Consider the following 24,968-nt stretch of genomic DNA (forward strand, 5'->3'; position numbering starts at 1 on the left):
AGATTCTTTGAATTGACATGCACAGTACGTCTACAAAACTACTTGTGTTAGTGTTTCTAGATTTTGTGACAAGACACTAGAAAGGAAATGCCTGTCACTGGGCCAGCCTGCCAGCCTATCAGCCAACCTGCCAGCAGTAATCAGTCACGGGGAACAATAGCCCTTATGTATTGAGACAGCAAGAGATTAAAAAAAAAAAAAAAAAATCATAGTTGTGCACAAGCCGTCCTGCTTCCTGGACACCCAGGAAAAAAACCTAGGAAATAATAAAGCTCTTGTAAAGTCTGAACTCTTTCTAATATCCCGGTCCAAGGATAGCTAAACTTATATTTGTAATATTAAATCACACATTTCTGAGAGTCCTTCTTGTGTCTATAATGCAGACAAACGTATATCTAAGTCATTAATTATAATTTCTTTATTTTAATTAGCATGTTAGTCAGGCTCACATAAAGGCTTATACAGTGCAAACATGGCTTTTAATAGCTGCTCATATGTTCAGTCTGTGCTCCTTATCCTTTCCTGTCAGTTAAATAATCAGTCCCTTAATGTCAGTGAATTACCTCGCCTACTTTGGTTTCATTATTCTGTATATGGCTGAGATATATGTAAGCGAATTTATTGAAAGACAGTCTTAATATTCTCCTGCATTTTTTTGTAATGCTTCTCTCATACAGTTTATATAATTTCTCTTTCTTGCAGCAGTGCAAACGACTTGCATGTATATAAATTTACTTTATACTTTTCATTGTACTGCTCTCTTGTCCTCTCTTTAAATAAAAAAGAATCTGTCATGTTCTTTCAGATCTTAAAGTTCATCTCAGACTTTTTGGCTTTTCTGGTGCTCTATAACTTCATCATCCCTATCTCGCTCTATGTTACTGTGGAGATGCAAAAGTTCCTTGGCTCTTTTTTCATTGGCTGGGATTTGGACCTTTACCATGAGGAAAGTGACCAGAAAGCTCAAGTCAATACCTCTGACCTCAATGAAGAGTTGGGACAGGTATGAAAGAGGAATGAAGATGCCTATGTATGCATATTACAAAGCACACCCTGAACATGGATATGCATGGATGTCCTGCTGTATCATCGGAGTTTTAGTGTTGTATATAAAAATAGCATATACTGTAAAATATTTTACATTTATATGAAATATCATGAATTTTTAGTAATTTAGAAATATGAACCGGTTTGAATCGGTGAATTACGTTTATGTACATATTCAGTATACAGCATACAACTATGCCGACTTTAATGGTTAGTGTACTTCTGTGAGCATCTGTGTGTTTCTGTTTTTCAGGTGGAATATGTGTTTACTGATAAGACGGGCACACTAACAGAAAATGAAATGCAGTTCCGCGAGTGTTCGATTAATGGAACCAAGTACCGGGAAGTTAATGGCAAACTTTTACCAGAGGGAATGACAGACGACTCGCCAGATGGTTCTATGCCTCCCCTGGTATTGCATATATATATTGCAGGCTTGGTTCTTTTCTTTTTCTGTTTTTTTTTTTTTTTAAATAACATGCTGTGTTTGTATCCATCAAGAAAAGAGAGAGAGAGAAAATAAAAATTTATGTCTCATCTTTCCTTCCAGATGGGTGACGAATTGTTATTTCTCAAGGCAGTGTCACTTTGTCACACAGTTCAGATCAGCTACGACCAGTCAGACTGCCTGGCTGTGGGAGGAGACCCATTCTCCCATGCCAACGGGGTCTCTTCCAGTCCCATGGAGTACTACGCCTCTTCACCGGATGAGAAAGCTTTAGTAGAGGCAACAAAAAGGTAAGGTGACACTTGAGCTTCCTCTTCTGCAAGTTTTAGGTTCACAGGTTAAAATTTATGCACAAAAAACAGACTGACGAAGTTGTTGCTGTGCGTTGTGATGTTAGACATTAAGAGCTGGTGGTTGCACCGGACTGCAGAGGTTGCGACACAGGAAATGTGTAAATTGTAGTCTGCATCCCAGTAATGCCACAACAAAACGTCTTAAAGGTCTTTATTAATTTAAGGATTCCTCAAATCTTAGTCTTCTTTAAACTTTAAAGATGAGTTTGGTTTTGTCTGTGCCTTTCTAGATGGGTCAGTGATTGGCACTGGCAACTCACAGCAAGGTTTGTTCAAACCCCAGCTGGGGTCCTTTCGTGTGGAGTAAACACGTTTTCCCTGTGGCAGTGTCACTTTCCTCCAGATACCAGTGACATGCATGTTAGGTTAATTGGTGATATCCTAAATTTGCTGTGGATGTGATGTAGAATAGGTGCAGTCTAAAGTGCTGAGAACTGGAAATATGCTATATAAATGAAAGTGTATAAGAATCCTTGCTTTGACATGATTCATACTGTACTGATTGTGTTAGCTGCAAAGGGAAATTTGGTGGGGGGGGGACACTGAGGTTGGGCTGCTGACCACTTGTTCCTTTCAGTGTTGCAATAATACTATATGGGCAGCAATTCAATATCCAGGAAGCGATTCAAAAACCCAAGCTGACCACTGTGGGAATATGTCCTGAAAGGGCAAACGCAGTATTGTGAGCACATTCTGCTTTGCTGCTTAAACATTAGGCAGCTAAAGAAACTGGAATCAAAACACCACCTCTAGATCTACAAGAAAACCTTGATAAATTGATCATTTCTGCATGTAGCTGTTTAGGACCAAGCTATGGTTTGCTTGTCCACGAGTGTTTTAAGGTCTACTTGGGTCAGACTGACGTTAAGTTCATCGTTGGACGTTTAGCATAAGGCTCTGTTTGGATGTGTGTGTTTCTGCCCATTTTTATGAGAGCTATGTGAGTTCGTCCAAAGAGAACTGCAGTGCATCAATTTGATCCAATTGCAAAGTCTGGCAGACTTCCAAGTGGGCTTAAAGGAAGCATAACCGGAATGACTGCCTGTCTGTGCTGTCTGTGTCGTCATCCATTGTAAATTATAATTTGTACCTTAAAGTAAATCCACCCATTGATTCAGGATCCTGTTTTGCAGGATCACCCTATGAAACTGGAAGTCCAGACAGTAGAGTTCAGTGCTTAGAGTGTTTTGTTTTTTCTGCTGCAAAACAGCTTTTAAAAAGTTTCTAATGCTGTGTAAATTTCAAATAAAGACAGAAAGCAGTCATTTAGACTTAAATTCCATTTATTCAAAGTACAGAGAGAATGGATGGATAACTGAATGAATTATGTATTGATTCGGTGTCCTGAGAAAAATGCTACAGCTTGCAGTTATAGGTAGTTGTTGTAAGATGTTAATATAAGTGCTGGGGTTTGTTTTATTTTATATTTTTTCTCTCTCAGGATTGGAGTGGCCTTCTCTTGCAGCAACGGAGATACCATGGAAATCAAAACTTTTGGCAAGTTAGAAAAGTATGTCACCTTGTGCATTTTTAAAATCACAAATAAGATTACAGTGGATTGTTGTTTTTCTTAATCTCACTCAGGAGATATTCCATGCTCTCATAGTTTTTAAAGTAAAATAATAAAAAACCTGCAGCCAAAAAATAAATCGCCCCTGTTCAAAACGAGTAACTAATCAATGTCTGACGGGTCTTTGTTTGGACACTCAGGTATAAACTGCTCCATGTACTCGAGTTTGATCCTAACCGCAGGAGGATGAGTGTCATACTGCAAACTCCCTCAGGTAATACCACGTTCTTCAGCTGAGCTGTACGTTTGTTGCAAGTGAAAAAAATGAAATTAACCATTAACAATAAAAACAGAAACATTGAGGAGTTGATAATATTCTAAAATAAGCGAAAAATGGAACACTTATGTTTACAAGTATAATATAGTAAGTTTTTTTGTATTTTATTTTATATTTTTATTGAAAATTGACATTTTAATGCATATTTAGCGTATATGTTCTTGCTGTGTTGCTTTTCAAGGAGGCAAAGTGCTGTTCACCAAGGGGGCGGAGTCTGCCATTTTGCCTTTCGCGACTAGTGGTGAGATCGAAAAGACAAGGCTGCACGTTGATGAGTTTGCCATGGTAAGATTTTTGTTATTTATTTATTTGTTTGTTTGTTTTCCTCTCTAAATATTAACCAGATGCTTATATTTTCACAATCATGATACAGATTCATCACCCCTTAAGCCCAATATTTTTGGGGATTTTTCATCTGTTGCAGAAACACATTTTTTTTTTTAACCATTGAAGTCACACACATCAGCTGCACATGTATTATTTAATAGGATACAAATGACTTACCTGTCTAGAGGTAATATGATTATCAATATGAAACTTCCCGATATCCCTGTGGTCAGATGTCTGAGACAAATTGGATGAAGTTGATACATCTGTCTTCAAAAGAAACCTTTAAATATATATATTTTGATTTATGTCCTCAGATTTGTGTCTGTATGTGTAGGCCTGACATTTTTCAGTGTTACAGTGATTACTTTTGGCTCTCTGTTCCCATTACATTGTAAATTCCTCGCCACAACAGACACACACACACACACACACACACACACACACGCACTGCCCTCACATCATGCCATCATACGTCAGTACCCAGGAGTCGGTGGGTTGATTTGTGGTCATCTACCCCTTAGGCTCGCTCTGTGATTTAGAGTCAAGCTTTAATAATTTGTTTTTCTCGTCTTTCTTTCTCTTTGCTTCTTTGTTTCCTGGATTCATTTCTTCCCATCATTCTCTTATGATTTTTTTCCCAACCTTGCCGACATTTGACCTTACCATCTACCCAAACGTGGTGTCTCATTTTATCCTTCATCATTTTATCAACCTTTCTTTTGATATTTCTTCTTTTTCTTCCCTGTTTTGAATCATTTTTCTAAACTCCATTCTCCTAATTTAATTATAGAAAGGTTTGCGAACCCTGGTTGTAGCATGCCGCCACTTCAGTCCGGAGGAGTACATCGATGTGGACAAGAAACTAAACAGTGCCCGCACCGCGCTGCAGCAGAGGGAGGAGAGACTGCAGGAAGCCTTCAGCTACATTGAAAAAGACTTGCAGCTCCTGGGAGCAACAGGAGTGGAGGACAAGTATGGAGACTCAAAACATAAAATAAAATATCTTGACATTCTCATCACATTCATAACCCGTGCTAATCAATACAGAAAGGATTTTGCATTGAGTATCCACACCTAAAACAGTATTAAGGACAAACACAGTCTCGCTAAACTAATAATACACAAAGCAGGCTTTTGATGTGTGCATTGAACACAAAGTAATAATCTACAATCTAGGCTTAAGTAGAGTCAAGTGAACTAGGTAGACTCAGGTCTTTTTTTTTTTTTTAATACAATGTTTGCTATAAATTAAAGCATCAATTCTTTTAAATCAAGAAGAAATTGTTTAATTTGGTCAGTACAATCAGTACACTGAAGTACTGTGGTTTGCTTTTCCAAACACTTGTGTGTAATCTGAGTCAATTTTTAGGAATGTGGGGTTAAGATAATGTTAATTGTAAGTGTTGCTCAATGCTACATGATTATGGGCATCAAATTAGATCAATTTAAACAACTGACCACTGTACTATTTGAAGATGGTCAACTTTAAAAACAGGATGCCATTGTACAGGAGTAGATGATTTATGTGCCACACAGGCTTCTGGATTTTTTTTCTTTATGCTGGCCAATTTCAGTTGACAATTTGTCCATCCACTTTGGTGATCGAGATCTGGATACCTGAGCAGCTATTAGATAAAATCAAGAACTTGAAGGACCAGTAGGCTTATGCCATGGCAAAACATCTGTCACCCATCCATCTGTAATTTATCGTGGTTGAAGACACTTAAGTTTGTGAAGATGTTTCACCTCTCATCCAGGGGTCCTGGTTATTTAAAGTGTAGTTGGGTTACGTTAAGGGTGAAACCACTCTAAAGGTGCCAATATACCCTCCGTCGTGGCAGGAAGCCGCTGCAGTATTCTCATAAACGTCAGGTTTCACCACTCAGACAATATCGCGTCATGCGCTCTAATAAGGAGGCGAAGTTGTGAAAACCATCTCCCACACAACAAGCAACGCGGTGAGCATAAAAACTGTGAGACCTTGCCCCGTAATGAGCTGAGGTGTGAGTTGACCCATGCCATTTTTTTCACACCTTGGCTCATGTGATAACTCGCAACCTCAAAATGGGACAACCCCCTCCGGGGATTAAATACATTGCACACACCACCTTTTGGTTTTAGAACTGAAGCTCCTTTGAGAGATGAAGTGTCTTCTCAAATTGAAAGAAGTACACTTGCCTTCTTTTTAAAAAATCTTTTATTCAAGCTCTTAAGACTACCATGACTAGGATGAGACCTTACACAGACAGGTATTCACCTAATTTGGTCTCAAGGTGTAATGGTTAAGTCCTATTGGTAGCTTTACCGGCACTTTAGACATTTTTGCAAGAATCACTAGAATCACTTGGTCAGAGATTCATTTGTCATGTTTATCACTATTTGTGAGCCTTCTTGAGTTCTCAATGGATTTGAAATGTCAACAGTTTGTGCAGTACAGTGGTCCCTCGTTTATCTCAGGAGTTACATTCCAAAAATAACACGCGATACGTAAAATCTGCGAAGTAGCCAACTTTATTTTTTACAATTATTTTAGATGTTTTAAGGCTGTAAAACCCCTCACTACACACTTTATACACTTTTCAAAGACTGGCATGGACGTTTTCACACTTTTCTCTCTTGTTTAAACACTCTTAAAGCTCAAACCTTTGTAAAAGAAAATGACCAGTATTATAGAATGAAACCAAAGGCACCCGCAGTTGCCTTTGACGGTGCAAAGCTTTTCGTCGACATTGTTGTGTTGGTTGGGGAGAAAGCTTACAAACATACAGTACAGCGCTTCAGAGTCACACTGCTAGCGATCAAAGATTTATGTAAATTTGACAAGCTGAACGCATTCTGTACTGTACAGAGACACGGCACGAGATTGATCGACAATGGTGTACAGCCAATCAGGACGCAGAACACAATGCGCTGTTTAAAAAAAAAAAAAAAAAAACATGGAAAATTGCACACAAAAAAAATCTGCGAAACTCCGAGGCCACGAAAGGTGAACCGCATTATAGCGAGGGACCACTGTACGCCCAACTGCTGACAACAAAACTCGGAATCTTATTTCTGTAATTCACACATTCCCAAAAAAAAAGAAGTAAGTTTTGAGAAATGGACATCATCCACAGTGGATCAAATCTGCTTGTGTTTTGTTGTTGCTGTCTTAGGCTTTTTTTGTCATGGGCTTCCACCCCCCCCCCCCCAAAAAAGAGAAAAAAATTCAAAACTGAAGAAACACACAGGCAAAACAGACAGATAAACACAGTGGGAAGATTTTTAACAGACAATAAATAGTCAGCAGGGAGAAGAAGACGTCACCTCACCGAGCCTCTCTGGAAATGAATGTTGATGTGTGTTTGCAGCCGCTCGCCATCTGCTCCTCACATAAGCCTCTTGCGTCTCCCACTTTGTTTATCTTTTTGCTCGCTCTCCCTTTTTCCCACTGCTCTGCTTCTGTATCTGAAATGAGATCCTCCCGGGGCACGGATGTTCACGGTCAAAGAATCTCCTCTGGTATGGAAGATGAGATGAAGGGTTCCCTCCAACATCTGTGTAACATGAAAAATGTAATGCCGATTGGCATAAAAATATTAGATCAGATCAACTGTCTTTGAATCTTTTGAAAAATAACTGCAGCGAAAAACACAAAGTAGTCAGTCACCCTCTGCTCACCAGTTCTTGCTAACCCTTCAGTAGATGTGTTAAATTATGAAGCTTAGTTTGATCAGTTCCATCAAGTTACCCACACTTTGTCTGCGTTACCTTGGAGACCAAAGTGTTTATTTTCTCTCTTTCTTGTATCCCTAGACTTCAGGACAAGGTCCAGGAGACCATTGAGGCTTTGCGACTCGCAGGAATCAAAGTATGGGTGCTGACAGGGGACAAACATGAGACGGCAGTCAGTGTAAGCCTGTCCTGTGGCCACTTCCACAGAACCATGAACATCCTGGAGCTCCTGCAGCAGCACTCTGATAACGAGTGTGCTGAGCAGCTCCGCATACTGTCCAGGAGGTAGGTGTGATTCTGCTGAAAGTAATGATGTTATCTGACAGCATACATGTTGTTTAATTTTGTGTGTATATATATCCCCCTGACCTCATATTGTGTTCTTTTTTTTTTAACTTTTTCTCTGTCTGTTCGCAGGTTAAGGGAGGACCATGTCATACAGCATGGATTGGTTGTAGATGGAGCTAGTCTGTCTTTAGCATTGAGGGAACACGAGAAGCTCTTTATGGAAGTGTGTAAAAACTGTTCAGCTGTGCTGTGCTGCCGCATGGCCCCACTGCAGAAAGCTAAGGTATTGTTGTCTTGTAAGCATTTTTAATTGTTTGTGGGTGGATGGGGTTCCTTTGTTGTTGTTTTTTTGGGGGGTTTTTTATGTTTGTTTGTTTTTTGTCTCTGCAAATTTTCTGAAGCTCACCTGTGATGCCATTGTTACTTTGTTATGTCTAGGTTGTGCGTCTTTTAAAGACATCTCCAGAAAAACCCATCACCTTAGCTATTGGGGATGGAGCCAATGATGTCAGTATGATACAGGAAGCCCATGTGGGCATAGGTAAACACTTAGCTCACGTAGATACAGACTGTATTGTCTCACATGACATGGTATTAGTGTTCTGCAGTGTGATCTCCAGTATGTCTGTGTCTCCAGGTATCATGGGGAAGGAGGGTCGTCAGGCTGTGAGAAACAGCGACTATGCAATTGCCAGGTTCAAGTTCCTGGCCAAACTCCTGCTGGTCCACGGGCACTTCTACTACATTCGAATAGCTACTCTTGTACAGTACTTTTTCTACAAGGTAAGATCTAGAAAGAGACTTTCTACTTCCGCTGTAATTGTTCAGTCCCACTAGAATGAAAATACAAGACACATTCCCTGTGACTAAGAGAAATCGGTGTGTTTTTATTTGTTTTGTTTTTGTTTTTTTTAATTTAGCAAAAAATTGCATGTATTTGCAGTAACTCCTTTAAGTCAAAAAGGAATTGCACAGGTTGCCTGGTGGGAGTCAACCCAGCTCCAAACAGTGGTGCTCTGCAATCATTTTCAGATTGGTGAAGGTTTGCAAAATATTGCTGTGTAATTTATAAATGCTCACAAATTCAGTCTGTCTGAGTGCAGCTGGTCTGTGATGCATCTCTTTGCAAAAGAAGACTCTGCCTAATTGGTTGCCAAATGGGTGTATTCTGGTTATTTTCCTATCTGAAACAAGTTTGCACAGGGCCTGTTTTTACATTTTCAAATAACAAATCACTTATCTGTGGAGAACTTCTACATTTCTGTTCAGGAGATTTGGTTGTTCTCTAAATGTGAATTCTGTGTCTATAGATGGCAACAGATTTGCAATTTTTGCTGATTTATCCCAGTTATTTGCTGTGTAATTGCACGTAATTGCCAACTTAACCCCATTCAGATAACAGACTGACTCTTTTATTGTCATTTTATCATTGTCGTGATACAATTACTCACTGACTTGGTTCCCATCTTCAAAGACACCATCTCAAAGGCAACGGGACTACAGGTTCACTGCACACAGTCACAATAATTTAGCTTGTGCCATGGCCTCCAACCACTGTTTCCCCTAGTGTGACCGTAGCATAACTAAGAGTGTGTTCAGTTGTGTCTCCTGTCACTGCAATATTTTTAATGTTTCTTTCCTTCACTCTGTCTTTTCTAGAATGTGTGTTTTATCACGCCGCAGTTTTTATACCAGTTCTTCTGTTTGTTTTCACAACAAGTAAGTCTCACACTCTCTGTATCTTTGTCTTTTTAATGTCAGTGGTGTTTTGGTCCTAATTTTGTGCTCCGCTTTACCAGCGTATCTTATTAGGTATCAGATTGAGTGCATTTTTATAGATTTTTTTTCTTTTTCGATGTCTCTTGTAGTGAATCTGTGTTAAATAAAAACGAAAATGGATCTTATTATTTATAGGCTTTAAAATTAAGAATCAGAAGTCTATTGAATTTCTGTCTTTTCAATTATTTATGTAGCATGGTTTTGGAAGCCAGTCCCAAAATATTATTAACCATGTAACACTATAGTTTTTACTGGGAGGCCATATTATAATCCTCTTGCCTCATCTTCTAGTACAGTGTGTGTGTTCCTACTCATTTGTTTTTCCGCTTTGCTCCAACTCTGCTCCGCCTCGCTCCCTGATATCTTTAAGGTCTGTTGAACAAGTTGTGGATATCAGTTCTTGTTAATGGGTCATTGATGAGTGAAATGCTGTCTCTGTCCAACCTAGACTCTGTACGACAGTGTTTATCTGACACTGTACAACATCTGCTTCACCTCGCTGCCAATCCTTGTGTACAGTCTGTTTGAACAGCTGGTCCATCCGCATGTATTGCAGAACAAACCTGGCCTGTACAGGTGAGCTTATATGTCATCTCTAGGTGAACACTACTTTGTATATTGTTTTCTGTTATGTCATCATCTATATAGACAGTTGGCCCACTGTTTCTTTTTTTTTGTGTGTTAATTGGAATTTTATGTAATGTTTTTAAATTGGCTGTTAGCATCTAGATGCTGCTTGTTACATACCGTATTTCCCGGACTACAAAGCGCACCTGAATATTAGCCGCACAAGCTAAAATCAGGGGAAAATCCTGTTTTGTACATACATTAGCCGCACCTGACCAAAAGCCGCAGGTGTTTCAATGTTGACTTATCATATGTAAGAGAATATGCACAAAGGGAATTGTCAGGAAAGAGATGGCTGTTTGGAGACACACCCCTTTTATTAATATTTTAAAAAACAAGTTATGGGTACATATTTGCACATGTGCTGTGCTTCATAAATGAGTAACAAATGTAGTACATAACAGTAACCTACAGCACACCAGAAAAATAGATTCAGACTACCTTTTAGGCTCAGGTGCAGTGATACGGCTTTAACAAGAAGAAAAGTCAGTCATTCACCACCATCTTCCTGCACACTAAAACCACCAAAGTCCTCTTCTCCAGTGTCGGAAACGAACAGGCTCAGGATGGCTTCGTCATCCACTCTCAGCTTCTTTCCTTCGTTGTCACTTTCAAAACCAAAGAAATCCTCGTTGTCAGTGTCAGAGTCGAACACCCTCTGAAGGGCTGTGGCGGTGTCCTCCTCTCCATCATGCAGCAGTGCAGCCCTTTCGAAATCCGTTGGTGATCGTGGATGTTTTCACACTTTTCCACGCTGTCAGATTCCACCGGTGGAGTTGAGCACAACTGGCTTTTCGCAAGTTTATCGCCGCTCATCATCCACGACTCCCGCTGAACGCGTAGCGCTACTTTGAAGTTTGTTTTTCGCGCTACTTGTACGGCACTATGTTGCCTGGCGGATGGACATGTGACCAACATACCACTCTTGAACCCCGATCCTTCCGCCAGGCAACGCAGTGCCGTACAACAGCGGAACAAACAAAACAAATCGTCTTACGATATCACAAAAATCATGGACAATCTATAGAAAAGCCGCACCTGACTAAAAGCCGCAGGGTTCAAAGCTTGTGCAAAAAGTAGCGGCTTATAGCCCGACAATTACGGTAAATCATTTTATTTTTCAGAACTGCTAAATTGCAATGTATTTATTTATTCATCACAGTGAAACATGCAACTTTGCTTGGATCCTATGAATGCTCTTAAGGATTATGATTAAAAAAAACCTTTTATTTATTTATTTTCTGCAGGGATATTAGCAAGAACTCTCTGCTCTCTTTCCGGACCTTCTTGTACTGGACTGTGTTGGGTTTCTGTCACGCCTTTGTCTTCTTCTTTGGATCCTACATACTAATGGGAGAGGACACCACACTTATGGGCAATGGACAGGTATGTGTTTTCATGCTCTATGATGCTGATATCAGTCAAATGTTAGTTCAGAGCAAAAAAGGGAAAAGTAGCAAACTGATACTATAGAGTAACCATTCGTGATTGCATCTTGTTGTGTTGCGGACATTAACGGGACTGTTTACCCGCTGGTATTTTTGCACTCACGTCTTCCCTTCATCTTGCACTTTTCTTATCTGTCTCTTTGTCGTTCTTTTTGTTTAAGAGCATAACAAATCTTCCCTTTTCTGTCCTGCTGCATATCTCATCATCTTTCTTTCTTTCTGAAGTTTGGTATTTCCGAAAGCACTCACTTTTACTGCACTCTCTTGGTTGTCTTTTTCTTCTGTCCTTTGTTGATTACGCCTTTTCCCTTTTGCCTTCATGCTGTGCATGTCTTCAGATCTTGCGAGCTAACAGGCAGCTGGTAAGAGTCTGCTCTACAGATGAATGCATGTCTTCTTAGGGAGCTAATGAGAGAACTCCCAGAAAGATTTTCTTTTAAGTGAAATATTAAATTATTAGTAATGATGCTATTCAAGAGCATGAATTTAAGTGGCTAGTCTATAGCATTTACATTAGTGGTGTCTTGAAATATGCTGAATCAACTCATAGTAGAGTTACATGGCTTGGTTTAATCATTTCCTACCTCTCCTGTACCCTTAATGGCGATTTTTGAGTATATACAGTATTTTACAATATATTATATTTTGAGTTTGATGACCATTAGAATAGAATAGAATTTCTGCCTTTTTCAAAGCGTAGCTGCATAGGCAGAAACCATCTTCACTAACATCTAGTCAGATTTTTCTATAAGTAGGTAGATATCAGTTAGGGGACCGAGTTTGTAAAAGATTTTAGTTTAAATCATAATTCTGAAAGTAGCGAGCACAAACTTGAACTGTATTCCTATCACAGGTCCAGAAATGGTGTTTACTCCCCTGTGTGTCACTATTAGCCCTCAATGTTCGGACACCAGCAGGGTCCTGAACTGGCTGGCAACAAAACAATGTCTCCCACAGCTCTCAACCTATAAGTAGAACAGTGGAGCTACTGATGGTACTCACACAGTTGGAGGCCGAGGTCTTATTTTGGGCACCGTGATGCCAAAACAACTTGTTAACCAAGGCTACAGTCATAGTGAACTTGTCTCTCTTTGCACCACATGTGTAGACTAAAGCTTGTCAGTGATCCAAGGGAACAAGAGCAGTAGGGTAACGACGTCCCTTATACAGATGCGAACACACAGTCTGTACATTTATGCAAAGCTTCTGTTTTCCCCTCCTCATGAAATCATTTTCAGGAAGTGCCAAACTACATTGTAATGCTGTTTATTATTATTAACTGAAGTACTTGTATGTCTGTTTCTGTAGATGTTTGGGAACTGGACATTTGGAACACTGGTCTTTACTGTCATGGTCATCACTGTCACGTTAAAGGTAAATGATATCAAATATTATACCCTATCAACAAACCACTGTACTCTTTCTGAAGAAGCAGTTGTGTTTGGAACGTTTTGTAATGTTTACGACACTCATGGTTACATTTGAAGCTTTCAGAGTAATGAGTGGTGGGTTCATATAATAGCAGGCACTCTCCCAGTCAGATTTGTATGTATGCTACCTGCTGAGAACAAAGCAGCAGGAAGCCAAGTTATTCAGTGAGTGTAAACAAGGGCTGGGAAAGAAGTATCCAGTGACACATCTTCAGCTTAGCTGGAGTTTTGCTTACATGTAGGAATTTATAATAAGTTGACAAGCTGACACTGAAGTACATCAGCAATTTATTTTTGAGTGTTTGAGTCTTTTCTCATGTAATGCCCTCTAAGGATGATGGCTGATGTTTGCATAGCAGAAAGCTGAGAAACACATGCAGTTTCAAAAGGAGACGTTTGTATTGTCAAAGTCTCATTAATGAAATATGTTGAAAGATGTTGTGATGAGGATGATGTCAGTGGCCATTAATTCGAGAAGATAATTTATCAGTGTCACCTCAAGGTCTCTCTTTATAGCACGGAGGAAGATTGCTGTAGTTTATTGATGCGCTGCCTGTCCCTGGATCCATGTTTTACACCCATTTTTCTTTTCCTCCCCCTCCTGTATGTGTGTAACGTCAGCTTGCATTAGAGACTCATTTTTGGACGTGGATGAACCATTTTGTGACATGGGGCTCAATTGCCTTCTATTTCATCTTCTCTCTCTTCTATGGAGGCATCATCTGGTAAGAACACCTTCTTGGCAAGTTCTTTTTGCTTCTGGAAAGTGATGCTTTTAAACTCAGTTACTTCCTGTGTGCTGTATGTTTATCTCAAATAGGTCTGGGCAACAGGAACAAAAAAAAAAGCTCTTACCACTTTTTTTTTCAGGTTTTTTTTTCTCATATATATTAAACATTTAAATATTATTTTCTGTTAGAAGCTGAGCATGACAAATGTACAATACACAGAAAAATAGAACAATATACAGATCTGTAATTCTGTGTGTCTACAGTCATCTAAAATATTAATTCTGACCAATAAGATGATTTATATAGATTCAAACAGTTTTTGGGGGGAACAACACCAAAAATAAACAAAGCTTTCTGTATATATCATCAGTAAAAATTCAGGAATCTTTCAAATATAAAAAAGAGAACATAAACTAAAGTGATATATTCACACAATTGTGGTGTGCTAATGCTTCAAGACAACAATCCATCCATCCGTCCATCCTTTCACTTATCCAATTCAGGGTTGCGGGGGCGGGACTGGGAGCTATTCTAGCTCCCGTAGTGCGAGAGATGGGGTTCACCACGTGTAGGTCGTCAGTCTGTCGCAGGCCTAACTGTCAAGTTTTTCTAAAATATATAAATAGAAATGGTTTGAGAAAGCACAAGAAGCACAGGATTGAAATGCATTGTTTTTGACCACAAATCCGATCAGGTGGTGAAGTATGATAGCTTTGCAGATCTCTCTACACTCCTGTGTAGCTGGGACAGTGCTGTCTGAGAGAAATGTTTACAGCTAGTTGAACCAGCAGCTTCAATCAACATTTTCAACTGTGCTTACTTGCATCATACAGATTACAATAAGATATTGCATTGTGCAGGTAAACAGTTAGCTGTGCATGGTGTAAGCATGTCCTTGCTTCAGGTGCTTATGTGGCATTTATGTGGAAACGTGCTTTCAACTCATTTTGCAATGTATGTTGCTCTGCTTCTTTATCAGGCTTTAGCAAAGTCCTCAGATTCTTCTTTTGAATAATAAGCTTGTCCTTTTATGGCTGTCATGTTCACTAACGCTGCAGTAGCACAAACATTAGCACATGTGCTGCTGCCAGCGGCTCCTCCTACACTGATGTCAGTGTTCCAACCATGTCCGTCCCCATGATTGGTTTGACAGGGTACTATTCTCACTGGCCTCTCGTATTGTCTGTGAAAACATGGATGTAGTGAGTTCTATCGGCTTTATATTGAGCATTGTCTCATATTTCTATTGAGGGAAAAATTACTTCATAATGACTATTTTAGTGTTTTATTGCCCAGCCCTGATGTCAAACTATACCTCACACTAGAGCAGGGCGATATGACCAAAAGTATTTATCACGATATAGATTTGAAAATTTGCGATAACGATATAATTGACACTAGACAAAATACTTTACAACTCCACAATTTTATTAGTGCAAAAAAAAAAATCAATGTATTTTCACTTAAACAAGCAGCTGTTTTTTATGTGCATTAAAGTTATATAAAAATTTTACAGTGCAAATGCAAATTCCTTGCTGACAGTTGAACCAAAAGGCATTTCCAGTGGAAACTGGCCGACATATCCTCAGCATAACCATGTATAATATCCACAAAACTTAAAAAGAGGTTATACACACACAACACGGTAATATTATGTCGAAGCACTGTACGTATCACTCCGCGAGGCTCCTGCCTATGATAGCCGTAATGCTCAGACAATCCATCAAGCGGTGCGGGTTCGTAGCTTAGCAAAATCGTACTAAAACATTTGACAGATTTTCGAGCGCCGTGTACGACATAAAATCATTTCAAGGTCGGTAAACACAACCAGAATTCAAACATAAGGCCCGCGGGATTATAAGGGGCACTGTCGATTTTCAGAAAAATCAAAGGATTGATTTTAAGTGTGCTGTACTTTCCAAACAACATGGTAATAACGACGGCCCGCTAGCACGCTCTACCAAAAATAGTGCTTTGTTGTGTATCTGACGGACGAAAGCTAAACCAGTTCCACACCACTGAAGTTGCAGCATTTTTACAAACCAGTTCTGGTTCATCAGTTTCATTCAACGATCCGCTTTCACCCATGTCATACTCCGTCGCCGCCGTGCCTTTTTCACCATGTGCGTATGAAAACAAAGGCACTGCGCATGCGTGTTTTACCCATATTCTATCGCGATATTTAATTTTCTTGTCGTAGCCCAACATTATACTGGTATTACCGTGAACGGAATGATATGGCCCAGCCCTACCTCACACGACTGCTTTGTTTTTGTTTTTTCTGGTAGTCTGCTGAGTTGAACAGATCAGTCTCGACCACGTTACACAGGCCAGTGAACTCACAGACTTGCAGGAGCCATGCTGATAATATTGGACCATAATGGATATTTGTAGTCTGACATCTGCACCAGTCATTAAACTCTGGTGTCAGGAAATAATGAAATTACTCTAAGAGCATGACTTCCAACTGCCAGTAAAACCTGAATTTATGGTGAACAGGGCAGAGTTGAGGCTGGCTGCCCATCTCTGTTGCTGTTTTGTTTTGTATGATTCTTTTTTTTCTTTTTCTTTTTTTGTAAGGCTAACCAAATGTTACTGTTGCTTTTGGACAAACTGGCTTGTAGATGTTTTCTAAGCATAAAATAGACATTGTTTCCTCTCCCCTTGCCCCCTCAGGCCATTCCTGCACACCCAGGACATGTACTTCGTCTTTGTGCAGCTGCTGTCCAGCGGTTCAGCCTGGTTCGCCATTATCATCATCGTCATAACTTGCCTCTTTCCTGATGTGTTGAAGAAGGTCTTGTACAGACACCTGCAGCCCACCAGCACTCAGAAGAGTCAGGTAATGAGGGGAGGAGGTGCAGGAGCAGTATTATAAAAAAGAAAAAAAAAAAGTGGAAAGTATGAATGTGAGATGGTAAGACATTTATAGGTTGTTGCCTGTGAGCCAGTGCTGGCCTAACTCTGTACTTTCTCTGGTTCACAGCAGCTGCCTAAGTGCTCTTTTGTTCTACTTGCTGTTTGGACTCTACTGTAGTTACTGAGAATACTTCACCCACTTCTCTGTTTTCACTTACATTGAAATCGTTTTAAAAAGGGTGAAAGCCAATGAGAGATGACAGTATTCTTAAGTAGTTAACAGACTTTGAGAATAAGTCAGATATTGTTAGTTTATTACCAGATCTATGTAAACAAGTCTAAAAATAGTTTCTGTGGGTTTGGGGTTTCCTGCAGGCTCAGAATGAAAAAATTGGCAAAAGGGCCGAATGCTTTCCAGTAGTTAAACTTGTGTGTCAAGCGTTAGATTTAATACATATTCCTACTTGTTTCACACAAAGGGAAATTATATTTCCCGCTATTTGAAAAGAGCCTGGAGGGAAGAAATAAACTAAAATGCCACTCAAAGTTAAAATGTGACAGAGGCAGGGAGGAGAAAAGGTTCTGCCCATCGTGTTGTTTAAATGAGCCTATGTGGTCACAAGTAATCAACTTGGCAGCACAAGAAGGACTTGGTGTTTATACACACATTGCATGAGTCGCCTTTGATCACAGACACGCAGACCAGCTCCACACTGTGCATGGTCACCTTTCAGAGGACCCACACTGTTGCTGTATTGATTTGTCCAGCTGGAGATTGTTTATGTTTTAGTTTAGACCCTTCTCCTTTGAAATTTGTCCAGTCCTACATGGAGTTAGTATTTTCTGCTCTAACCTTTGTCCTGTTTTGTCTGTGTGTGCGATTCTGCGAGTGGGTTTGTGGTAGTGTGTGTGTGTCTGTGAGAGAGAGAGAGACTTTGATTTTTAACCTTTCTGTGTGTCTTCATCCTATCCTCTGTGTGCACTCTCCTGGTGTAGATGTATTCCAACCGTGTGGCGATAGGTGATGACTTCATCGCTCTGCAGCCTTTGTCCAGAGCCAAGAGCCAGCTGGGCAAAATTAGGTAGAGGAATTGAGTGACTCAGCCGTGGACTTAAAATACACCCAAAACAAAATTCAGAATATTATAAGGAGTGCCTTATTCAAATGCAATATTCTTGTACTGTGTGTGTACTTGTATTGTGATCCATCTGTACTTATAAATCTATATTTCTATGATTTGTCAGCTATTAACACCGAGTTGCTGCCCTGCTTTTGTAATTGAAAACGTATCAATTCTTACCCTTTTTAGGGAGCTGTTCTTTGATAATGTGGCGTGGCCTGACAGTGAAATCAAAGCATGCTGTGCACCTCTCTTCACATTAATTCTGTTTGGCCAAAAATACACAGCGTAGTAGTTAAAATCCTGTACACAGCACACTGCAAAAAGTCCGTAGAAAGTAGAAGTATTGCTTTATGGAATAAGCACTCCTGTGTAAGATCATTCATACAAAACTCAAATGTTCTTTTTCCCAGGTCTCAACTTTATTTGGTCATTTTTCTAACACTGGCAGTACCACAACTACAGCGTTGTGTACCGTCAGTTTTAGAGTAGGAGCCTTTGTTTCATGCCTGTAACTGCATGCCCTGCACAAGCCAATCAGCATTCTCTGTGACTGGGATGTAGAGAAGATATAAATGTGTGGTTGGAGATCATGTCGAAGAATCGGGTTCAAGCACTTCAGCCGCTGCATGTGTTGCATTTTCAGTGAGAGACGGATGTAGAGAATGTGTTCTGAGACCACTTTCCACTCCTGCCTGTCACAGCATGCCGCTGTCATTACCCCACCACCCGCTGCATGTACAAATGGATAAATGAATGGGGGAGAGAATGAATGAATGCCGAATCACCTGTGAGGGCTCGTAGACTCTTGACTCTTTCCCTCAGCGCTCATAACGTAAGGGGAAATGTGTTGGGGAGGCGGCTCTGATCGTCATTCTTTATCGCTGCAGCTGGTCAAACCTACCTCTTGACCATCAGCAAGTGGTCTTGTCACATGAGCACAATCTGGAATGCCCCTCACATGTTAAAGTGACACATGAATCAGATGCATGGTGCAGCCCATCAATCCACTACTTTTATCTATATGGCATGGTCACCTATCTTGATGTATGCTCAACTAAAACAACTCAATCTAGGACACGGAAACGCCCTCCTTAGCTCAGCGTTATCCACCTGCATGGTTTTAGGCAGATCCTCAGGGCAAGACTGCCACTCCCACAGCTGCATGACAGACTCTTGAACTGGTTTGGACTGTTTTGTACAGCAGCATGTTGCTATGAATGAAACCCTGTGTTGTCTCACGTATTTTTCATTGATTGAATTGAAGATCTTGCTCTTTCGTAGTTGATGTCACGATAAAAACCTGTAAGGAAAATGCTAACAATAGCATAAGCTCTCTTTGATAACACAAAGGCCAAAGAGCCAAATTTAGGGTGGTTCTCTCTTAATGAGTGAACATGAGCAAATGGGGAGTTTTTTATTCTTTTTAACTGTCCAAGGTGAGCAAATCTTTGGTTGATACAGAGGTCATATTTAGTTTTGCTATTATTACTTTTGTTATGAGCAAGGATCATGAATTTGTTTTGCTTCTGCATGTTTTTATAGCTTGCTAATTTGTATGGTTCCAAGGTGGGTGGGAGGAAATGTCACTTATAAAAACAGTGGGCTGGATTTACTGTTCATGCTAGTTTATAGCACACTTAGTCGCTGGTTTATACACTATCAAAGTAAACTGAATCTGCAGGATGTAGTTAGTGGGGCAGATAGATTGGGTTGCAAGTTGCTTTTTGTCCTCACTGACAAAAAGCCTGTAAGTTACAGTAAAGTTGAATCAGTTATCTGAAACTGTTGTAACAGCAACTAAATGTGCCCTCTATGACAGTAGGGTTTATTGCCTCTCTCGTTACAAGTTTTAGCTAGGCGTACCTAATAAACTACCGTCTGAATGTGTTTCGGGCTGCTTGTATGTAGATAAAGCTGGTCTCATCTCAGAAACTAAATGAGCAGAAACCAGCTATTGATTTGGAGAGCACAGGTGAGGGTACAGAGCACATTATGCAAAACAGATTCACTCAGTCTGAGCGATTTGTTGATTTTCTGCGTTCAAAATCTTAATGGTATATTCATGTTAATGTGCTGCATAATGCAGTATGTTCAGCTCTGCTGAGATAATTCTGGAACTATTCAGTTTCCTTTTTTTTTCTTAATTAGATTAGATAGAGGTAATCGTAAAAGAACCCAGAGGGCTCTCTAGGGTTTACTGTTGTTTGCCTACTCTGCAGCTCTGATAGATTCAGCAGCAGGTTAATTGCTTTGGATTCTAATAGATGTGCTTCTATCTCTGTTTCCCTCAAGATGCTTGTCATATGAATGAAGCTTCTTTCTGCTCATTTGTTGCCTAGTTTCACGGCCGTTTTTGAGCGCACTGGCCGTCTAGCCACTGTGCTTAGTTGTCTTTAACTTTTGTAGGAAATGAAGCCCTCCACTAGTGCCCTCATCAAAGCCCTTTACATTTTCTAAAAGACTTATTTCACTTATTCTCAACTAGTGATTTCTGATTATCTCGCAGTCCTAATTAAATTGTGATTTAAATGTGCAGCAGGGGACTTTGAGCAAAAAGCAGGAAGCAGCTGGGCTTGTCAGCTCTTCTGCTTTGTCGAGAAGGTCACTTGTGAAGGGCTTTAAGAAGGAGCGGCGTTGATTTGGCCTCTCGGTATGAAGAAATGTATTCGAGTACACTGTAGAGTGAAGGTCAGAAATTCCCCCAATTAACTGGCCCCCTATAGTGCAGCCTGGACTGGCTCTTGACCAAATGATCGCTTGCTTGCTGACTAATGAATCCTCCAGTTAGTAAATAAGCAGCACTGGAAAACATATCCACTGTACCTCAAATTGTTTTCCAGCTGTACGAGACAAAAGCTGATCTGCATGTAAATCAAAATAAGAACAAATATTTGATACATTTAGAAAAATTGCACAATTAATAAAAGGTAGCAATTATTTGATCCAATCATCCAAATCGTTTTGTTTCAATAAACACCTAAAGATTGAACATGAGATGAAACTGCTAAGAAGGATGTGTTTTGCAGTGCACCTGGTTTGCTTTTTTAGTGTTCAGCCAACCGTCCGCAAGGTTGACTGTATGACTAGCTAGTGGGGCTCACTGTAAGCATCTTGTGTCCTTCAGATGGAAGAGGGTGAGGGTTCAGTCGGCCCAGAATATGACCCTGTTAAAGCCCAGCGGAGCCCAGGGGAGGACAATTGGCACCTGCTAGCTGCTTATCCTCCCCCTGCTGCCCCCGGCCCAGACTCATGCTCCCTTAGGTAGTACCGTACATGTACTTCACTTCCATCTGCCCCCCTCCTTGTACAATCACTGCCTGGGCATCGTCTTCACCTGAAGACCAACCAACCCTGTGCACCCTTTCATAGCTGCACTCAGTTGCACAACCTGCAGCCCTTGATCATTAACCCATAACTGTTTGTCACAGCTGCTCCCACACAGCCTTTTAACTCGTTACTCAAATAAGATTCCTGTTTGTCTTTGTGTCTGTCCCACGTTGTATACGAGTGACCCCATGCTTTCCCAGCCAGTCACAATTAACTTCATCCTTCCCTTACCTGTCAGTGAATAACACAGTCCTTCCCTGGCCAGATGCGACTGACCCTGTCCTCCCCTTACCCAACCATGATTTTTTTTTACTCATCCTTTTCCCAACCCGGTCTCAATTCACCCCTCACTGGTTTCTGATCAGGTATGGGTTCAGAGTTTAGACGCAGAGAGAATGCTGTTGGCATGCTGACTTTGTCTTTGCCATGTTTTCATCTCATACACAGTGATATATCTTTGCTTGCTTGTAAGGGTTTTACATCACCTTTACTTCCTTTTCAATTATGACTTTAAATATCTTTTTCCCCCATTAGTTCCATAATTTAATAGTTTTTGTTTCTGTGAGTTATTTTTGTGAGTGCTAGAAAACAAGATTATTCTATCACGCAGATTGACGTGCACTTTCTTGTTTCTCTTTAAAGCAGCAAAATGCTGTGCTCAGTAACAGGACAGAAAGCAAGAACGTAGTTGAAAGCTGTAATTAATATTGTGGTAAGTCAGCCAGAGGATGACGTCAACCATACAGCTGTCACTGAGGCCTTGGCTATTTTAATGGCAAAGCCTTCAGCTCTAGCATTCATTTTTCAAAAGGTTTACATGAGAATTATTAATCTTACAGTCTGGTCTTCTTTTGATCTCTGAATTATGTGACTGCCTCTTTCTTTAGAGGTTAAAAAATAAATAATAAAACCCAAGAGTTGGTTGAAAACACTGCAGTGCTGAATTTGGCTCTTTGTATTTACAGGCTCTGTGATGACTCATTGGTTCTCCACAGGTTGATGCAGGGGTTCATTTGTTTGAGTAAGCAAAATCATTATTGTTAGTTAATCTAAAGACAGACTCATATGGTGCTGTCTACTTAGAAAGGATATTTCTCCAACAGATAATCAGTAGAATAAGGTGTGTAATGTTCATAGCTACAGCTGTGGTTGTGCTTCTTTTCCTGTTTTCAACAGCCCCAGCTTTTCTTTTCTTTTTTTCAATAGACAAAACGCTGTACAATAGAACCTGAGTCTAAAAACCAGACATTTATAGTATAACCTTGGAGCACCTGACAGTGTCAGAGTAATTCATATTCACCGTGACCTGTCTTTGTTTTGCTGTCTCCAGCGAGGAAGCAGAAGTTTGGATTCATGCCTAGCATGTCTCCAGTTTCAGCTGCAGAAAAGCACAACATCCATAAGTGAAAGCACACTGGAATCCACGGGTCACTTACCCAGACACAAATGACTGTCAGCATTACCACATTAGAGGGGACATTGTGAAATGACCGCGTTTAGAAACCGTTTTGTACAAAAGCCAACTTTGGCGATATCTCAACTTTCTGATTCTGTACTATGACACAGTATCAAACGGTACCTGTGTGTTACTGGACCTTCAAAACAATCAAAACCTTTTTTCCTCAATACTATTAGCATAGTAGATTTATGAATTATGTTCATGTAATACACAGTAATAAATGGGACCTACACTTGAGAGGTAGTAGTAGGGAACACAATGCCAGCTGAATAAGTGCAACTCTACACCACTGTCACTTTTTCCTCGTTGTCTCTACTGCATCACCTACTGCCAGGTGCTTCCTTAGGTCAGCAGACAGGTTTCTCATTTAATTTAGCTTTATCTACGAGTGCACCACTGGCTCACTGAGCAATCTAGTTTTAAAAAAGTTTTGTTTGTTTGTTTTTTAAATAATCCCAAAACATGTAGTCTTGCAAAAAAAGTCCACTTAATAGAGAGCCAGCCTGAGCATAAGGAAGTAGAGAAAATGGGCTTATGGTTAGTTTATGTTAAATGTTTATGTTGATGCTAAGTGATCCATCACAGATGCGACAGCCTAGCAGAAAGACCTGCGTTGAGTTTTCGAGGCTCTGGAACAAAAAGTCATCTTTCCTTGAAGGTTTGTTTTGTAGTCGTAGTCTAATGCCACAGCTTCTGCTCTGTGAACAAAAATCCTCTGCTGAGGTGCACAAGGAGGAAAAGAATAGCTTTGGGTGGTCTTCATTTGCTGCAGATGCTACACAGCCTATCTTGTGTAATGCCCAGCTACTATCAGGAACCTAGAATAGAACCACTGCAGGAACTTTATGTATTTAGCATTTGATATTTGGTTTTGGCACAAGGCCGAAGACACTTGATCTGGTTTAACGTTGCCCAAAAATTATACAGCAGATCATTCTTAAGTTTAACTACAAACATATGTTTTTTCTCATAGGATTTTGTTTTGTTTTTAAGTATTTATTTACCACATTTCAATCCCTGATGTAGCATGTTTTGAATGTTTTCCCTTGTACATCACTGTTGCTGTGACAGCATGCAAAACATCATCCTCCAGTCACTCTTTTCATACCAGTCACCCTGAATTGTTTTGGTTTTGATCTTTCTTTGTTTTCTTCTCTTTCTCCACTCAAATCTTGTTTTTTTTTGTTGTTTTTTCTCTCCTTAATTTTCTGTGATTTCATTCTGTGCCACCTTTTCATTTTTGTTTTATTCACTTTCTCTCCCTCTGTTTCTGCGCTTCTTCCACTTTTTGCCTTCCCTCCAGTCTCTACCAGCCTCCCAGGTGCAGAACCTCAGCTGCATGGAATCCCTGTGCTGCTACCAACAGGGGCAGAGCGGCTGTACCCGCCTGGCCCGCCTCCTGGAGCAAATGACTGGACGCTGCAAGGCCAGCACCAACAATTGCCACACATCCAGCCGCAACAACAGGTGGGGAAGACTACGACATCGAGAAAACGTGATTTTGAATGACGAACCCTCGGCACCTCTTGGTGTCAGAAATCTGGGCTTCAGTCCCGACCGTTGTAGCCCATAATGTGACTGCAGGTCAACTGTAAGTCTTGTTCAGATTTATAGTAATTTGAACTTCGTGGTGGGGAAGCTGGGCTCCAGGTGTTCCTAGAGGCTGGTTTTAGGCTGAATCTTTGCAGGACTTTGGGACAGCAGCCAAAAGAAGGAGTTAGAGGCTGAACATATGTGGATCAAGCCATCATGGACTGCACTACTATGAGTTTCTCATTTCCATCAAAGTCTGTGTTGGGAGTCTGGAGTCTGAACATTCTGATTAACCAGACAGAAGGGTGTGCTTAATGTCATATCCACAGAAATGCATCAGTACTCCATAGAACCAAAACCACAGGGTGATTCTGATGGCTGTGCTGTCTTACAAAGCATGCAGGTGTGAATGTTTGGCAGACTAACAGGGAGAATCTGGGTTACAGTATTATTTATTAATACACGATATACCGGTGTCCAGCGGGTCTGTCTTGTGTAACCCACACTTAAGGGTTTGTCTGTCTGTATGTTAACCCATGTGTCTGTGTCCTAACAACATGCTATGATCTGTTTGTCTTGTCTGTCACCCTTTCCAAAATATTCTCCAAAAATCACCTGGCAGTG

At 40.3% G+C, this 24,968-nt stretch overlaps 1 protein-coding gene across 4 annotated transcripts in view; it reads left to right on the forward strand.

Annotated features, from left to right (window-relative positions):
• atp11b (ATPase phospholipid transporting 11B) overlaps nucleotides 1-24,968 on the forward strand; it is a 52,316-nt gene that overhangs the window by 21,221 nt on the left and 6,127 nt on the right. Inside the window, exons 12-31 of one of the 4 annotated variants that reach the window (XM_080886218.1) lie at nucleotides 806-1,003; nucleotides 1,301-1,459; nucleotides 1,598-1,785; nucleotides 3,290-3,358; nucleotides 3,559-3,632; nucleotides 3,877-3,980; nucleotides 4,816-4,997; nucleotides 7,821-8,024; nucleotides 8,157-8,310; nucleotides 8,466-8,568; nucleotides 8,665-8,810; nucleotides 9,687-9,746; nucleotides 10,255-10,382; nucleotides 11,681-11,819; nucleotides 13,190-13,255; nucleotides 13,933-14,036; nucleotides 16,719-16,884; nucleotides 17,898-17,983; nucleotides 21,150-21,286; nucleotides 24,115-24,249. In XM_080886218.1, coding sequence (XP_080742344.1) covers nucleotides 806-1,003; nucleotides 1,301-1,459; nucleotides 1,598-1,785; nucleotides 3,290-3,358; nucleotides 3,559-3,632; nucleotides 3,877-3,980; nucleotides 4,816-4,997; nucleotides 7,821-8,024; nucleotides 8,157-8,310; nucleotides 8,466-8,568; nucleotides 8,665-8,810; nucleotides 9,687-9,746; nucleotides 10,255-10,382; nucleotides 11,681-11,819; nucleotides 13,190-13,255; nucleotides 13,933-14,036; nucleotides 16,719-16,884; nucleotides 17,898-17,983; nucleotides 21,150-21,237 — 2,418 coding nt within the window. In that variant the 3' untranslated portion in view covers nucleotides 21,238-21,286; nucleotides 24,115-24,249. Of the gene's footprint in view, nucleotides 1-805; nucleotides 1,004-1,300; nucleotides 1,460-1,597; nucleotides 1,786-3,289; nucleotides 3,359-3,558; nucleotides 3,633-3,876; nucleotides 3,981-4,815; nucleotides 4,998-7,820; nucleotides 8,025-8,156; nucleotides 8,311-8,465; nucleotides 8,569-8,664; nucleotides 8,811-9,686; nucleotides 9,747-10,254; nucleotides 10,383-11,680; nucleotides 11,820-13,189; nucleotides 13,256-13,932; nucleotides 14,037-16,718; nucleotides 16,885-17,897; nucleotides 17,984-21,149; nucleotides 21,287-24,114; nucleotides 24,403-24,968 lie in introns of those variants that run through there. The other 3 variants (XR_013972082.1, XM_080886216.1, XM_080886217.1) reach the window with 3 other exon arrangements.

Source organism: Rhamphochromis sp. 'chilingali' (genome assembly GCF_963969265.1).
Source record: "Rhamphochromis sp. 'chilingali' genome assembly, chromosome: 7".
Lineage (NCBI taxonomy): Eukaryota > Metazoa > Chordata > Actinopteri > Cichliformes > Cichlidae > Rhamphochromis > Rhamphochromis sp. 'chilingali'.